Here is an 18,976-nt window from a genome sequence, read left to right as displayed (position 1 = left end):
AGAAAGGTAAAAGGACCAGCATGACATTGTGAACCCAGTGCAACCCTGCTAAACTTGAGCCAAAAAGGCCAACCACAGACATCCTGCTTCTCAACTTCCTAGCTAGATGAGGCCAGGTGTTCATGGGGTTTTTCAGAGAATGGGTGTAGAAGAAGAAAGAGAAATGTGCTGATCAAATTATAAAAAAAAGAAAGAGGATGCTTTTAGCAAGTTTCAAGCAAGTAGGAAATGGTCAAATTGCTCAAATAAATGGAAAGATAATAGGCAGAGTGACTTTTCAAGATCTGTAGAAAACTCAGCATTTCAGGAACTGCAAATCCATTTACTAATGCACATGTTCAAATATTTTAGAAAGCAACAAAACAAAAATCCATGAGATTATAATTGCAATGGTTCTTTACAATGCATGGCATTTACATAGCTTTTTAAATCCTATAAATTCCTTGCCCAAATTATTCCTACCGACTTAATAAAAGCAATACATATGTGGATAAAACCAAAATAGAAAAAATAGAAGTCTACCTTCCTTTACAGATACCTCTTACCTGTGTCTCTTTAAAATATTAAGATTGTAGCAAATTTATCCAAAGAAAATGTTATGCATAAATTTTCTGATGCCTTTTTTATGAGTGCTAATAATACATACACTGTTTTGTACCTTGCTTTTTCACTTATCATATCTTGAAAATTATTCATATGTACATTAGTAATAAGGCTGAAACAAACATCTTTATAAATCTTTTGAAATTGTTTTGTAATTGTTTTATAAAAAATTCTTAGTGGAGAGGGTAGATAAAAGAGTATCTGAATTTTCAATTTTTAGAGCCACTGGCAAATTGTATGCCCACTAAATATATTTCAGCTTCTCCCTCCACCCTAAGTAGGTAATCAGACTTAATTTTTGTTACTCTTGATAATATGGCAAAAGGCAAGAATTACATGATGACCAAATCTCTGTCCCAGTAGTATCTATATTTGAATTTCTATTATAAATAACAGAAACAAGTCCAGGCTTATCAAGTCTGCTGTTTTCTCAGTAGCTGACTCATTGTTAAAGAACAGTCATCCAGCAGGAAGGAGAAAGGCCTAGTTTCTGGGATCTCTTTTTCTTTCAAATAATGATTCCTGATTTTCTCTGAGTCTCTACTCACTCTAGTATTGTTGTTATGAAAACCGTTCAAAGATAACAAGTTATTTCTACTTACTTAACCAGGCCAGGTGCTATGCTTAAAGAGTTAAAACAGTAGTTTTCAAGCATGTTTCCTGAATAAGCAGCATCAGTATCAGTAGAAACAGAAATACTCAGACCTCCGACCTATAAAATCAGAAAGCAGGGGTTGGAAGGATGGGAGGTGGGAGGTAAAGGGATTGGATAGTCTGCGCTTTCATAAGCTCTCCAGGTAATGTCAATGCTAAGTCTGAAAACCTGATTTAAAATGCTGTCTCATTTAACTTTTCAAAAATCCACTGTTATATTATTATTATACCCATTCCATTTATCAAAATGCAGAGGTTTATGAAGAAATAAAATGATTTATCCGAGGCCACGTATATTTTTGGCAAGGGAAACTTGGAATAGAAAATATATGTGCTCAACTTCAAATTATGTCTTCACAGTCTTATGGAAAATCCACTACTATTAGGGACTATTGGACTACATAGGGATATTTGGCTGAATTCATGCACCTACAGTATTTAAATGACAATGGAATGCCCTTCTCTGACAAAACCAAAAATGGGGGATACAAATGAATGACCATTTTGTATCTGTATACTCAAAATAGTTAGGATAGATATACAGCTCCAGTCTCTTACTTCAATGAATAGAGAGGTTGGTTCTAGTAGTGTTTGAGACAGGATATCAGTTCTGCATCTTGTACAACGAATAACCACTGAGATAATAATATGAAAAATATTAATTATTGAAAATGTACTAGTAATTGGTTGGGAAACTGTCTCATTGCTATTTGTTTCTCAATAAAAATATTAAAAAAACTTTAAAAAACCAAACAAACAAATTATGTCTTCATACCTACATCAGCCAAAGTCCTATGAGCCTGTGAGGTGTTGTTACATGCCAGATACTGTATTAGATGTAGAACAAAAAGTACTCAAGATGTGGCAGTCCTTCTTCAGTTAATTAAAGCCTAGAGATGAGACAGCCTCATCCTTGATTGGATCACCACATGAGAACAGCTGCAAGGGAGTTGCAGGGGCTGTGGGGAAGGCCTTTAGGGATGGTGAGCTGAGACCTGTGGTTAAGTACAATTTTCCAATGCAAATGCAAAGAAATCAGACATGTTAGATTGTGATGGGGCAGGAAGCTGCCTTTCCCTCTCCTTAAGAGTTTATTGAGTAATCTGAGCCACACCAGAGAAGAATAGTCTACCAGGCCAGCACAGACTGCTCTCAGTGTGTGTGCTCAGCATTCTCTCTGTCATCTGAGATCCATTCTACCCCCTGGTTGAAATAATCCTTGTTAAGTAGTAAGCCTCAGTGGGAGGAAACTGAAAGCAGTGGGGCTGAGGGGCTGCCATTAGGGATCCAGCACTTTTCGGAGCCTGCATTTGAGGGCAGAAGCAGAGCTGAGGAAACCTGGTCCAGTCAAGTCTGGGTTCCACCCTCACTGGTTCTGTGACCTTGCAAGCCACAAGGACCCCATGAGGCAATCTTGAATCTCTTCTTCAGCCCTGGGAACCTGTGGGACAGCGGTAGGCAAACTTTTTCTGCAAAGAAATAAACAGTCCTTACTTGTAGTTGTGCAGGTCGGCCCACTGCCCTGCTCTTGAAGGTGTCTGCACGACAGCACAGAAGCTTGTCTCCTTCTGCAGAAAGCTCACTCATTTTGTGGCTCCCTGCCCTCCCTGGCCAGTTTTCTTTCATAGGAACACCAGCACTATGACCCGCTCCTTAGCAGGTGCACACACTTCAGAACACAACAACTCTGCAAAGGGCAACTGCAACACCTCACTTTTCCTGTCTGAATGCCTTGAATTAAGAAAATGCACATGTGGAGATTCTGTTTCCACATCTTCCTCCCACCCCCTGAATACATATATCCATCCCCTTTCACTTAGCTGTGGCTTCTTTTCCACCATCTAAAATACAGTTCATAATGAAGTTCTGTACTTTTCCTCAGTAGATCTCAAAATTCTATCGTTGTTAGTCTTTCTGCTTCATGAACTATGATGCACTGTATTAAATCTTAAATTCTAGCCTTCTATAATTCTTTATCATTCCATAGTGTAAGAATTTTTCTCTCCATTTTGGCAACATTAAAAATATTCCTTTTTGATATTAATGCTATTTTTTATTTAAAGTTATATTTTCAATTAAAAAAGAAAGGATACTAAAAGAGGTTCAATTCAGTTGTGACACGCTTCTTGTGTCCTCTACTATCTGCTTTGTACCCATGAAATAGAACATTCTGCACTCTTTTGAAAAAAGTTATTTTCTTTAGACATTAATTTCCTGAGAACAAAGACTTAGCTTTAATGGAAATTATGTTTCCTGCATTTAATACATTGGCAAATATAGCTATCAGCATGATTTTCAAGAGAAATAGAAATCCTGTTGAGCTGCTAAAGCAGTTATGGGAATTTGTTTTTTCCAAGGATGCACTATACCAGTGACTCCTACAGACATGGAAAAACATCTTAACACTTCATGAAATTCCTCTTCGATAGCAGGGGACACAGGAACTAAATTTCCCTTGATGGAAATTAAAAAAAAAATATTTAGCTGAGCTTTTTCCTGAGGAGTAAATGGTTCTGGAGAGAGGTTTTTAGGCAGAAGAAATGTGGACAACGACACCAATCTCCTGAAAGGTGAATCAAAGCACACACAGAGGTCAGAAGACCTCACATTTCACTCTAGCACTTAGCACATGACCTGGCATTTAACAGGGGCCTGATAAATATTCGCAGAATGAATTTAATCATTCATTCAAACAGCTGAGGCTTTTATGGTTCCAGCCAAGAAAATAGATGGGGATGTGACAGAGGAGGATGTCAGGGTGCTGTACAGCTGTCTCTGATGATAACTCTACCAGGCTTTACCATCTATGGATGCCAGGCACACATTCTCAGAGCAGAAGTGTGGCTTCCAGTTCTCAGTGCAGCCAGGGGAGCTAAGCACCACTGTGTGGCACAAAGGGGACTGTGCCTAGAGGAGAGTTTGGTCTTTCATTCTGCATTCACCTAAGGAACTTTTGAAATCACGACTGGGGCATTTAGATATCTAGAGATGTGAAGGGATCTAAATTATTGATATGACAAGGATTGGGATTTTAGAGTGCATAAGGGCATTATCTGTTCAAACTCTTCTACCACAGAGATGAAGAAACAGAGAATCAAGGAGCCTAGACAAGTTTCCTAAAGTTAGTTAAAGTTTGAGCTGAGATGAGAGCCACAATCTCTTCAGAAGTCAAAAATGTCTCCACGATTTGTTCTTTCAAGACCTAAGATGAGATGGTGCCATTTCCTATTATGAATGTATACAGAAAAGTCATATAATAATTCTAACCTTTCCAATCTCCAGACTAAAATAAGATTAATAACAGTATAATGACACCAGTGCTGTAAAATTTATGACTAAAGTATATTTTGTATGCTCCATTTTAAACAGAATGATACATCAGAGCTACATCATTTGAGATTATTTATCCCCCAAAAAGCAACTTTAAGAATATTTTCTGTAATCATTTGGTCCCAGTTCAATATCTAGCACTGCCTTCATTTCTATCTATGATTGCTCAAAAGTCAGTGCTTGTACCGAGGTCTTCCACATGCTTATGGAAATTGTGCCAAGCCCAGCAGTGGTTCAGTGTGGAGAAAATAAACCAGTATATGGCTTGCGTCAGTAGCCTAAAATCTTGCTACAAGAAATACACTAAGAAATCTGATACATAATAAGTGATTAAAATTACTAAAGTCCTCAAATACTTATGAATTAACAAGTTCTACAGACGGTAGGAGAAAAGAGATGGGTTTAGGTGCTAACAGAGGACACAGGCTTTCTGGAGGAAGTGAGACAGCAGTGAGCTGAAGGCTGCCCATGGGAGGAGAAGATGCATTTCGAGCAAAGGAAGTAGAATAAGCCAGCGTGCGGAGTGGGACAGAGGGGAGCACCATCAGCAGTGCTTCACATTCTGACCAGGCAGCAACATTCATGCTCAGATGCCACCATACCTCTTCAGCTCTACTGAAAAACTGTGGATCTATAGTTATCAATTTTTCCTAGTAATTGCCACTTTTTATTTAAAAAAGAAGCAGACATTGTGTTACAAAGCACACTGCACAAGTAGCCCAGAGTCTTGGTTCTAATTTTCCCATGAACTTCTAAGTGACCAGGAAATCTTGCATCTGCTCCGTGAGCCTCTGTTTCCTCTTATGTAAAATGAGGGTCCAGCCTATTGGGTCCTTATGGTATCTTAAAGCTCTGAGGTTCTAGGACTCCTACTTTTCAGTCATGCTAATTACAATTATGGTGCATATTCTTAAACTGCCATCTGGTTTCTCTTTGCTTTTCCTCCATTTTGTTTTCTTCTCTGCTTTCACCAGGAAGCTTGTTGGGCAAGTACCAAGGTGGAACGACCAAGGACTGTTAGAATTTTCATTAGGTGTATGTGTGCCATAACAAGGCAGGCTCAGCGGTTCATCATGGCATGCACATTATAACCAAATATTAATTAAATTAATTAAAATCCAGCAGTAATCATCCAGTTTTGATGATATTCAGTTCTGCCAACATTTATAGGTATTTAAACCTTTTTAAGTATCTCTTATTTTCATTGGGAACAGATCTTAGCTATAATCAAGTAAGCACTGTTTTCACCTAAACATTGGTTTAAAGTATCAAAGGGTAGCACCTTTGTGGCTGAGGGTTTACATCCCTTCATTTCTGCAGCAGTATGTGCTTCCTTGACTACTGGCTGAGCTCTGAAATGATAAGCTCTGCTCAGAACTGAGAAACTGCTAGTGGGCAGGCCTTTGGGGAGTTCCTGTGAAGTATAAATTTTTAAACAGTAAAGATCAAAACCAAAAAGTCTCTTAGTAGTAACACCTGGGAAAATCTTTGCCAAATGAACAGATTAAGAAATGGCACAAAAGTGAGACAAGAATGATACAATAAGACACGAAAATGAGATGATTCGCCTGTGCCACAACTTTTCCTTTCTTTTCTGTCTAGCAAATGAGCTGTATCCAGCTGACCAGGACAGAGAAAAGCTCCAGGTGCCAGATCATGCAGAGAATGTTCTCACTTAGTATCTTTGATGTGAGCATGTCCACAGTCACAAATAAAAAAAATATTGTCAACAGAAGTGAAGGGATGTCATCCCTAGCCACTAGTTGTATCTAGGTGCTACCTTTTGATACTGTAGACCAATATTTAGGTGAAAACAGTGCTTCCTTGATTATAGCTAAGATCTGTTTCCAGTGAAAATCAGAGCTATTTAAAAAGGTTTAAACACATATCAATGTTGGTAGAACCGAATACCATCAAAACTGGAAGATTACTGCTGGATTTTAATGTAGAAATTGACATAAATCACAACTTTTTCTTTTTCTTAACAGTTCTTGGGGTTGCTTTTCCCCCCAGAATTAAGTGCTAAAATTCAGGAATAGCATCTTTACTCTCATTCTCATAGATTAATAATTCGTGAATCTTTCAGAGAGCAAGTGCCAACACTGCAATTAAAACTGAATAGCAAGGTTTTAGCTTAGAAAAAGTAACTATATTAACACCTTTCATCTTAAAATAAAAACACAATAACATGTGTGCCACAGATCTACATCACTGTCCTAAATGGCTAGCAATCTAGGCTAATCCAGTGAGCATTTGCCTTTCAAATTTGGTAAAGACAAACTCGATAAACAAAGCAAAGAGACAGCTGCATCTTGTCCAGCTTCATGAGCTCCTACCTCAAATTCATCTTGTCCTGCTCAACCAATAGCCTATTTTCAGCAAAATCTATAAAGGAATGCACCTTGCTCTGAGATTTTTAAGTGTAGTTGAACTTTCCCAGAGGTTGTTAAATAAGTCCTTCCCTCAGGACACTAGGTCTGTTCTACTTGCTAAATACACTGGTTTCCATGATTTCAAAACAATTTCCACACACTCTTGGTTGTCTGTTGCCATGAGGTGCTATGAAGGACAGCTATGGGGTTTCTTACATGTGGACAGGACCTCTAAATACTACTGTGAACAACCAGATTTCGCATCATCTAGAAGGAGGAAATCGGAGGTGCTATTTCCTCAATATGAGCACCAAACAATCTCAATTTCTTTCTAAGTGAAAAAGCTAAAGGTGATTCCTATAGGGCTGCCAGGAATGCGAATGCAGATGAATGGGAGTTTGACTGGTTTTGTCTTTGGAAAACACAGTCTGTCAATCACTGTGACTTTGGCAGTTGTTGCTTTAGAGGCTGACCCACAGTACTGATATCAAACTCATCCTACCATGCTGAACAAGCTCAGAAAAGCATAAAATGTGGCTGAGACAGAAACGTAACTTGAACTGAGCTAGGGAAACTAAGGACAGGAGATGAGGTCTATTTAATTTACAGGGCAGTGAAATGTACAGATGTCTGTCAGACTAATCAGGTAACTAAGTGCTAGTACTCATGGTGAATGGAGGACCTGATTCCACTCACATCTGAAGAAAGGGCAGCTTTGTAAAGAGCACACAGAAAAGAGAGGAAAACTTTGAGGCTCTTCAGTAAGACATGAAATTCTCCTGCTTTGCTTAATTCCAACTAATCCATACTACACTAATGATACTGTCCATAGATGAGTCATTCTGAAAGAGCTTTGTTATCAGGGACACTTATGGAGCCCTAAATATTCCAGTTTGGGTGTGTACCCCTCAGCAAGCACTATGGGTTGTTAAGACTAGCAAAGGTTTTTGTAATCTTTATTGACAGTTGTTCATTGCCAGAATTAAATTACAAGGTGTATGTGAGGGTGTGGGGGGCTCCCAAATAGTAATTAGTAGATGACAGATTACAATTTGGGATTTTCCAGTTGGTTTACTCTTTTACCTCAAATTTTCTAATACCTACTGGCCTGTTACCAAGAGTGTAGTAGAGAATGGATTTCCATTTTTAAAAACAACTAGTGAATTCTTTGTTTGATTTGATTTGTTATACAGGCTGGTTGAAACCATATTAATTCCAAATGGTGCTAATACCCAAAGACACATTGCTCAGTGAGGTCAACAGAAATTCTGAGCTCACTGTGTGAGGCTCCCTGCCTGCCTCCTCTCCCTCCCAGTTTACTCATTGCTCACTTGCATATTTACTTTCCCAATCCCACTAGTCAAATATTTGTTGCATATTTATATGTCCCAAGCAGTTGATTTCAATTACTGAAAAAATATATATCCCTTATAGTTAAAATAATTGCAACTGGACAAACCATGATATCATCACATGTCTGGGTAAATGTTGCAAAACATCTTAATAAGATAAAATAATGAGGAATTTACAAAAAGTTGTATAAGAAAGATCTCTCTGAAGGTGCCTTTCAATCAAGATCTATAGGATAAGGATGATTTAAGTAAGCAGAGTAGGGGGAAGAGGATATCAGGCAGAGGGAACAGAATGTGGGATGGCTCAGAGGTTGGTGGCAGCTTTGCTAGGCTCGGGAGGGAAGGAAATAGTTCAGTGGAGATACTGCGCAGTGACTCAAGGGAAAAAGATGCTGACAAGGCAGCAAAGAGAGCTTTACAGATGAGGTAGGGTGACAATACTCTAAATGCAACAGGAACCTGTGCAAGGCATATAGGTAGAGAAAACGGTTAGATTTACATCAGATGATTTGGCGAAAATATATCGAACCGGAGTAAAGATGCAGAGGGGGCACTCTGTATAGCTAAGATGCAAAGTGGTTTCCCAGGAGCCTTTCTGACTGCAAAGATTTGGCTTTTATCTTGGAGAGCAAGGGCTGCAGCAACAATCTAGGAAAAACTAGTAGAGCTCTCAAAAGCTCAGCATGGAAACCTCTGAGCCATTGGAGAAAAGTGGCTGAACAGGGAGGCCCTTCTTAAGGTGGAAATAACAGGACTTGCTGAGGGCCTCAGTGTGGGGCTTAGTGTAGGAGAAGGGGATATAAAAGTACTTAGAGTATTTTTCCTTATAATTTATAAAAATAGGAAGAGCAGATGTGAAGATCAAAAAGCAAAATCTGATTTTCCTCCGTGAAAGCCTGTCACTGGTTCCACCTCAGGACAGTGCACGGGCTCTGCTCTATCTCCTGCAGGTGCCTACGTGGAGGCCCTGGGGACAGCCTGTGTCACAGCTCAGCACTGCCTGGGCCAGATGCTGCCTCCACAGTGAGTGCAACATCACTGCAACACATCTCAGTCCCATTTTCCAGTGGGATTTATTGGTAATTAAAAGCTCATATGTGGGTCCCTTCATGCTATACTTTTTTGTGTCTTGGTTATTTCACTTATGTGCTGATTTATATTCATATAACAGATGGCTTGTCACATGCTTTCTGCCACATCATAGGAATGCATTCTAACTTGTTTCTTTAAACACTTATTGCCCCCACCCCCAAATGCTCCTTTGTTCTAACCTATGACTGTCTTCCTGTCTTCACTATGACAGCCAAAGGTTGAGTCTTCCCTACCAGATGGCACTGTAAACTCCATGAAGACTAGAACTTTAAAACTGGGGTGAGCAAAAGGTAAATATTCAGTAAACATCGTACTCCTTAGGCATAGGGTGTCCTGCCATAACTTTGTAGGACTTATATAAATGGAATTTCTCTGCCTTGCCCTCTCCCCTTCTCTGTCCTTCCAACCTATCCTTACATTTTTTCTGGCTACTAAGTCATTATTGCTTTCCTTCTTTAAAAGGTGATATCAACAGTTTTCTTAATTCTCTATTAACCCTTAATTTTAGAATTTATGAATATACACCATTGAAAAAAGGGCCATTTCTCAAGGTTGATGAATCTGGGGAGGGTGGTCTTACATCTATCCATATGACATAGAAGAGTTCTAGTTTCCTTTTTTTTTTTTTAAAGACAGATTGGGCTCATGCTGAATATTCGGATATTCTGAATATTCATATTTATGTGTGAATTTATATCATCTAATTTATTAGATGATACTCTAGGCTTTTGCCAAATCTATCTTGATAACAAAATTATATAACATACTTTTACATTTAAGATACCAGTTTAGCATGCTCCTCTAACATCCCATCCTAACGGATGTATTATTCCCTGTATTCACACTGATGATGAAAGATGTGACAGGCATTTTGGCATATTATATCCCTGCAAATAACACTTCTGCTCAGAAGAAAACTATAAACTGCATATGTCACTGTAGCATGTGGGTCCCTATAGCTGGTACAGAGTGGAGCATGGTTTTGTTTTTTGTTTTGGATACTGGGTCTCGCTATGCAGTTCAGACTCATAGTGATCTTCCTGTCTCAGCCTCCCCAGCTCTGGGATTATAGACATGTGCCACCACACCTGGTTTCTGGGCCTGCACAGCACACCCAGAGTTTCAGGACTGGCATGACGTGAGGTACTTGGGATCGAACCTGGGTACTTGCACTTGCCAGGATGGACTATGCCACCAAGCTAGATCCCCAGCAGAGAGCATGGTATTGTTACAGGGTCATTTGGTAGCATTGATCAAATGAGAGATCACTGGCAGCTGTGACGTGTTATGCTCCTCTGACATTCACTAAGACACAGGGAGAGTTGACATAGAGAAAGCAGATACCCTTTCTTTGATTAGAACCCTGGGTAATTACCTTGACTATTGTTTTATAAGAAAGCTTCATTTATACCCCTTCCTCAATTTAAGATCTAAACATGAAAAATCACTGACACTAAGTAGTTAAGGAAGTTTACTTTATAAGTGAATAAAGGACAAAAGATCTCTACTCTTGCATTACCCATGTGGACAGCCAAAGCTCACCTCCAATATAGGATCCTGAGGAGTTGTTTTTTCTGACTGACAGCATCTTCTTTCTACATAGAGCCCCAAGAAAACATGTCCGGGGGCTGCTTGCTACTATCATGTCTAGGAGGGTATGTGAGTATGCGGACAACCTGCAGGTGGAAGGTGGCCAGCTCACAGGCATGGTGTGACCTGCAGTGGGTCCGCCAAGCTCAGGTGCATCGGGCTGCCCTGTCCTGGGGGCTGGCCATGAGATTCTGAGGAAAAGCTACAGAAACATTGCTCACCTTGAGAAGTAAGATCTCAGGGCAGGGTCCGTGCTCCTCCAAGGTGCCACAGAACACGAAATAGGTTATGAGGTTTGCCATTCATTATGGAGTAAAGTGGGAAATTATTGAACTACTTACCCCCAAATGAAAATACAAAATGAATTCAAAAGAAAAGGTAAAAATCACAACAAAAGAGATGGCCCCTGAATTTTTACTTACATTGAGTGAGGATCCCAGTTAAGGCATTTTTAAAATTTTCCTTGGCTTCTTCCATTTCTTGCTCATGGGTGGCTTTTTCATTCATCAGCCTGCGGACGTGACTGTTGGCTGACTGCACCATGGAATAGAACTGGTTTGCAGAGCGCCGATTCACTTCCCCACGTTCAATCCAGGAAAGCAGCACTGTGATAGCTTCAGAAAACTTGCTATCATCTACAAATGGAAAATCACCAAGTACAAATCATGCCAATGCAAGAAAACATACTTTGCTCTGTCTCCTCTCAAAAGATAGGGCAAGGTCTACCACAATGGATCCATTTTCAGAACTTGCAAATTAGCTTTCCTAAGACTCACTGCTTCAACATCTTGTACCTTCTCTCTCTCTTTTTCTTTCTGTATTTTAGGGAAGGGTCTACGGGGTGCTGGGATTACAGGTATGCATCACGACACCCAGTCTCAATCGCTGTCTCAGCATGGCCCTGGGGGCAGGGCTGGCATGGCAGGCCCAGGGATCAAACCCCTGCCCCTGAGCCTGCTTGCAGGCACTTTAATCTGCTGAGCTATTTGGCCGGCCCCCACCTTCTCTCTTCTTATGCAGCTATGGCACCATGGAATGACCCCAGATGTTCTCATTCACCTTAACAACTCCAGTGAGTACTGTTGTAGGACGTTTGTTCTGGGAATTCTTAGCAATAAGCTGCAGCCCCAACCTTACATTGAACCTTGATCACCCTTTTTTAATATTGACTTGGAAAACTATTATTAATAAAAGTTTATAATGTATAAATAATAATTCTTGGTAAGTTATAAAATTCATGTTAAAGAAAACAAACAGACTTGCCTGTTTGTGAATGGTTGCTGGAACAAAGCTGTATTATATGGCTTGGAGGCGGAGAAAAAGCAAGTACAAAGGTGATTAAGTTAACGGGAATAAGAAGTTGTATGTCAGTTATTACAACATTAATTGATCTGATTGCTATAGAGGCTCACTGCATATTTTCCAGGCAAACTTGCTGGCAGAAGCTTTCTCTTTTGATATTTGGACAATGTGATTTAGGAAAAATATCTTACATTTTTTCAAGCAATCTAACTCTAAATTAATTCATAATTAATTCTAAAAGTGAAGGGCAAATGCAGACTGTAAGATTCAGATTCTTAGCCACTTAGGACAGATGCTGTTGCCACCCTGAGCCAGGACTTCTGGTCCGCTGGAGGACTGTCAGTGGCATCCTTTTGCACTGTTCACATTTATAAATGTAGATACATTCCAGGTGGATGGAAATGGGTGATTCGAGTGACTGAGGACTTTAATATTTTTTAAATTTATTTTTATTTTTATTTTATTATGTGTTAAGTACAGGGTCTATAGGGTCTCGCTACACAGATTGGACTTGTAGTGATCCTCCTTGTTTTTCAGCCTCCCAAGCACTGGGATTACAGGTGAGCACCATCACACCCAGTCTCAATTGCGATCTCAGAGCACCCCAGGGACAGGGCCGGCAGGGCACGCCAGGGATAGAAACACCAGCCTGTGTCTGCCTAAGCAGGTGCTTTAATCTGCTGAGCTATGTGGCAGGCCCTGAGTACTTTAATTTTTATTTAACACAATATAAAAAAAAATCAGCCATTGGACTGCTACAAGAATTCCAGATGTAAATTTGTAGGGTGCTGGGTAAATATCTTCAGCCTTTCTTCCCAAAAGCCACCTCTCAGATTGGGGCACAGTGTCCTCAGGGCTTTCTCAGGATGAGTATGCACTGCTGGCAGGCAGGCCTCAGCCTGACTCAAGGCCATGTGCAGGACACTCAACCTTTTCCAAATGCAAAGCAGCTAGCACAGGTAAGTTAGGCTTCGGACCCACCTCCAGGTCCTCTTCTGCAGCAGCAGCCACCTTCTGAGTTTGGGGATCGAAACTTTTCTCTTCTTCCTCTGAGTGAACCTATTCCCTTTGCCTTTATACTTGTAGCAAACAAGAGAACTGGTGTGGGAATGCCCACAGATCACCCTGCAAGCAAAAGACTCAAGTTTCTTCAAAAATCTCAGTCCACAGGCATAGTGTACTCTTCTTGATAGCAGAGGTGGCTTATGCAATTGTGTCAACTCTACAATTGCAGTGCAAGTTCAACCCTCAGTGAACTCCAGCTGCAGTGGTTTCTTATCTCATTTCATGGACAGAAGCGGCTTGTGTAAGATAAAAATCCATCATACAACTTAACATTATGCTCTGCCCATGGAGAGACCCATAATTTAGCATTATGTTTGTGAGAGGCCCACTGTGATCATTATAGTCAGAATAAATTCTGCCGCCCTCCACACTTTCCACCTCTCTCCTTGCCAATATATGTTAGGAGAATGGACCTCGGAACAGACAGCAGAAATAAACCTAATGCTTATAAGAAATCCTCTTTTTCCTCTTAAAAAAACAACAAAATAGAACACTGACTTCACATACTATTTTTCGTCTTTGCTATGACTTAAGGCTCTACACACAGTACCAAGAAAGGAAAACCTATAATATTTTTGGACCTCACAAGGAGAAAAAGCACAGTGCTGCTCATTTTTCTTTATCTCACACATTGGTGGATTTTTTTTCTCTTGGTCGTGATCACACACTTTATAAATATACTGAGTTACTGTCAAGAAGAACACATTTACATTTTTAAAAAATGTGTGTTTTTACAAATGGCCTGAAAAGCATATTCTATTTCTCTTCACTCCTGGACCTAGAGTCCAAGTTCAGCATAAGTTGCAAGGTGCAGATTGTCGCTAACTGATCATTTTCAGAAAGAAGAAACGACAGCCCTAAGATTAAGAACTGAAAACACATTATTAAAGGCCAAGAGCTTTTCCAACATTTTGAACAAGTTCTAGGAGGCAGAATACTATTAGCTGAAAAGGAGTGTGGAGTTTTGAAAACTCATAACTTCATCTTCATCTCTGAATTCCCTGAAGCTGATAGGCTGGTGCATGATCTATGTACCGACATTCAAATTAAATTTAAAGCACTTTAGTTAAAGCATGCCTGGTAACTCTAGTCAATATCTGTTGCCATGGAAGAAGTGATTTTAATTCATATTAATTAAGACTAAGCCAGTAACTCCCTCTAGATGCTATAGGAGAATATTGGGAGCGGTCATTTTCAATACTCAAATGTAAATTCAATTTTGTATTCAGTGGAAAGATCACTGAGAAAGCAGAAAACACTATAAACTAATTTAAACAGGATTTAGATTGCAGCATTATTAAAGCTATTCATGTGGAAAGAAATTAACACTGCTCATAAAAATCACATCAAATATGCATTTATAAAAATTCCAAATACTTTTTATGAACATGCTCAGGCATAACTCTGACCACGGGTGAAGTTCAGAAACTAGAATGTGCAAATGTGCTTTTTTCACGCTACGAATTGGGAAGCCTGTTATGTTATTGAGTTAATCTGTACCACTTGCTTATTAAATATTGCCCTATGCCTTCTAAGGGAGGTTCTTATCGCATCGCACCTAGGTAACCAGAAACGTCTGCCTACTGGTCTTCCTCCCTGCCCGGCATGTCCCCTGCATTCCGTCTGGATTTCTTTGCCACATGCATCTTTGTTAAACACCACAGCCATGGCCCCATGCTTCTGGGTTTGCTATGCTGCTATCTTAGGGGTCTTCACCCATCCAGCTGTCATTCTCGCAAGACTCAGCCCAAGACCCTCTCATAAAGAAACTTTTTCTGCAACTGTGGGTTGAATTTGGTGTCTATCTGCTATATTTTTACCGAGCTGGACATACCCTACTAACATATTCTGAACAGTATCTGCTGTTTACAGCTTTGTCTCCAGCTTTGCGGTGCTAATATGAGTAAATCTTCACCAACACATTTCAGTGTTTGGATCACTTCCAGTCTTTCCCTTTATAGTTTATCTCTTCCTATGCTCAATTTCTCATAGATTTGTAGTGACTAGTTCTAGAAAGTCACAAATTCATTGATTAAAAGTTGGAAAACATCACAATTAACGAAAAGTTTAATATCATGTGAGGGAATATTTTCACATGTAATTGTCTACTATAGATAAATGTTTTCCTGGTGAATAAGCTGGCTGCTTTTATCATTTAGGAATCTGAGGTCATAATCACTGGCTATGATAGGTAAAGTGATATCAAACAGTCTCACAGAAGCAGAGCCTTAGGCAGAAAGGCACTAACCAGCCAGGCATGGTGATGCACACCTGTAATTCTAGCACTTGAGAGGCTGAGGCAGGGGGATCACTTTAAGTTTAAGGCCAGCATGGGCTACATAGTGACTTGAAGGTCAGCCTGAACTACATAGCAAGAACCTGTCTCAAAAAAAACCAAACAAACGAAAGAAAGAAAGAAAGAAATAAAGAAAGAAAGAAAGAAAGAAAGAAAGTGAGAGAGAAGGAAAGAAGAAAGAGAAGAAAAAAGGCACTATCTACAGTAACAAAAGATTCAAAAATATTTTGAAAGCATTTTTAATTCTGGAGAGGTAATAACCATTGCTTAGCTTTTTGAGGATTAAGTAGTATAATAAAGTCCATCCATCATCTCTCAGTATGACTAACTAAATACATTCATTTCATTTGTGATTTCAGACTTTGTCTCCCTACCTCCTGTTTCTTCTTTTCCACATCTGTTGAGCATCTGCCACATAGTGCATTAAAAATTGCATATAGAATAGTCTTTGCTATTCAAAGATCCTATACATGAAAATCCTTTGGGAACTTGTTAAAAACACAGACTGTCTTTCTCAGACCTCCCAACTATAAATCTGCATTTATTCCTGTTGACTTACTTGTGCAGAAAGTTTACGAAGCACTGGAGGAAATAATTCCATGATAGCCAGGTGAACTAGTTAGGGGTGAATCTAAGTTAAGAGAGAATGAAAACCTGAAATGAAAAGTAGCAGCTGAGATATGAGAGAATATTGGAAGGCTTTGATGTTATTCATATGAGCTGTGTGAGTCCCTGACCCTAAATCTCTACTCTCAATTAAAGAGTATCTGTCACACTTACCCAGAAAAAGAAAAAAGTGCCCAGGACTTAGAAATGGGCAGAAAGACTATTGCAAATCCTTTCAGTAGAATGCTAGGCATAGACTAAACCATGTAATTCTATAGGGCTGTGAATCTTTTTTTTCCCTTTCTTTGATATTTCTATTTTATGTTGCTATAGTTCTAGAACATAAATTATGCAAAACTGATAATGACCCAAATAATTCTTCTCCTACAATGCAAATGAATTCTTGTTCAATAGAACATAAGGTAAATTCTCTTTTGAACCAGTTCTACCATTTTATGCTTTTATCATTTTTTGCTTCTTTGTTAACTGAACATGCTTATTTTACATTAATAAGACTTACATTAACTTCACTGTGATAGGGCCTTCAACAGCTAGTGGAGGACACAGTCCTCAAAGGCATTATCCATGCTCTAGTCACATCTGAAACTCCAGGGCATGGCAGGGAGTGGCAAGTACTTGGTGAATTTTCAGCTGATACATAGATATGAACAGAAAACTTCTATGTTGAGAATGATGGGGAAAGCAACCCAACTGCTAAGTTGCTCCTTCCTCTTTTGTGTGCTTAGGGAGATTTTGTCTCTGAATTGAAGAATGGTTATTATGAACACAGAATTACAACAAAGAATGAAACTAAGGTGGGTTACAGTACCTTTACTTATGGCTGGAAGGGTATAAGAACACCAGGAGGGCAGGTTCCATGTTGGGACAGAAGAAAAGAAAGAAAAGAAAAGAACAAAGAAAAGAAATGGAAAGGAAAGGAAAGGAAAAAGAAAATAAAGACTTTTTTTTTAATATACTCCCCCACCCTGCCCCAAGGAAATAAAGGAAATTAAATACAATGAAATGATGTGTCCACGCAGTTGTCACTGAGTTGTGGCTTTGATGACAGCGGGAATTGCTCACACTATACTGTCATGTAATGATCTGAGCAGATTTGAATTCTAGCACTGCTGATCCACATTTAGAAAATGTCACTATGTGTTCCTGACATGGTTTGAATGTCCTCTTCTAAACTTATGGTGAAACTTAATGGCCACTGTAATAGTATTTAGAGGAGAGTCCCCTCCAGAATACACTAATGCCACTGCCACAGGAGGCAGTTCTTTATAAAAGAATCAGTTCAGTCCCATCCCCTTCTGTCTCCCAGGCTCACCTGCCCTGCCTTCTTTGCCATGGGGTACCCCCATAGCACGAGGGCCCTCACCGGATACACCGGACACAGGTGTATGCTCTTCAACTTCCAAACCTCCGGGGGCCTGAGCTAAATAAACTTTTATTTGTAAGTTATTTGGCCTCATGTCTTTTCTAGTAGAAAATGAACTAAGGCAGTTCCCAAACAAGTCTCCTTTTTCTAGCTGTTCAAGTAACCCTATATCAATTAAACAAATCCTAGCTACAATAAAATGCTACATAAGCAATTATTGCTTCTGTTTACCCCCTAAGTCTCACTTAATACTTAGTATATGTAAAAATAAGAAAACTAAGAGGGCAACCTGAAAATGTACTAACACTCACTTCAGGATCAAGCAAAATGTTTCTGAACGAAATGCCTGGTTTTACCTCCATGAGAGTTACTAACACCTACGGAAGTGATTCTCAGGCAGGTTCCTGTGCTTTGTATTTCCCTTGCCTGAAGGGGGAGAGCGGACTTTTAGCTAACAGAACATCCGGTTGGCTCACAAAATTATTGATTTTTAATTTCAAGGAATTATAAAAATCGACAACTATCTCAGCAAAATGCTGGCACCACCCTCTGGCAGGCAGACGCTACCTCTTTCTGTGTGCAGATCTGAGTTTAGACCCCTGGACATGTCAAGTTGATGCTGGAACACTGGATTCTTGGTGACACAAAACGAAATCCCAAGGGCACTGCTTGCAGAGGTTCATCAGAACTTTACCTGATACAGAGAAATACTTTTCATTCCTCACATAAGGAAAGATTATGGGCAGCTTTCTGGAGGGGGAAAAGGTAGACAGAAAATTTTAAGTGCTCTTGCCCAGAGAAATCCCCAGCGGGAGAGGATATAATGCTTCTCACTGTCTAATCAATCTCTTCCTTGCACAGGCCAAACCCAGGGCTCCTCTGGGGCTAGATGGTCTGTGTTAGACACACTGAAATTCATTATCTCATCTGGCTGGTGCCACTGTTTCCAATAAAGTGTAATTATGGTGCTATTGAGCTCCTTCTCACTTTTTCAAAGCCTCTCCATAAACTTTGGTCCTGCGTAGTTACTTCCCAGTCAGTCTTCATTAAGTTGAATTGTCTCTGAACAATGTCTATTTAATCAGGAGAGTGCCCACTAATTTTCTTTTTTAGAATTTGTATTAATGTAACAGACACTGGGTGACTGTGCCTCAGACACCATACTATTACAATTCAGTATTTCCCCTGACTTTGGATGGCCAAGCAGTAGATGGGCTGACTCTGTAAGAAAAGACATCCCCTTGCTTACCGCAGTACTGTCCTCTGGGTTGGTTATCTCTTTGGGGAGAGTGCCCTATACTTGGCACTTTTATATGGTAGGAGATTATAA

At 39.7% G+C, this 18,976-nt stretch overlaps 1 protein-coding gene across 6 annotated transcripts in view; it reads right to left on the bottom strand.

The window, feature by feature from the left end:
- The window catches only part of Enox1 (ecto-NOX disulfide-thiol exchanger 1), a 661,835-nt gene that overhangs the window by 135,912 nt on the left and 506,947 nt on the right, over positions 1 to 18,976 (bottom strand). For all 6 annotated transcript variants that reach the window (XM_023700180.1, XM_023700182.1, XM_023700181.1 and 3 more), the window contains one exon: positions 11,416 to 11,628. In XM_023700180.1, the coding sequence (XP_023555948.1) occupies positions 11,416 to 11,628 (213 nt within the window). The remainder of the gene's footprint in view (positions 1 to 11,415; positions 11,629 to 18,976) is intronic.

Source organism: Octodon degus, unplaced genomic scaffold, assembly GCF_000260255.1.
Source record: "Octodon degus isolate 3935 unplaced genomic scaffold, OctDeg1.0 scaffold00122, whole genome shotgun sequence".
Classification (NCBI taxonomy): Eukaryota; Metazoa; Chordata; class Mammalia; order Rodentia; family Octodontidae; genus Octodon; species Octodon degus.
The sequence above is the reverse complement of the archived record's forward strand: the minus strand, read 5'-3'. Positions and strand labels throughout refer to the sequence as shown.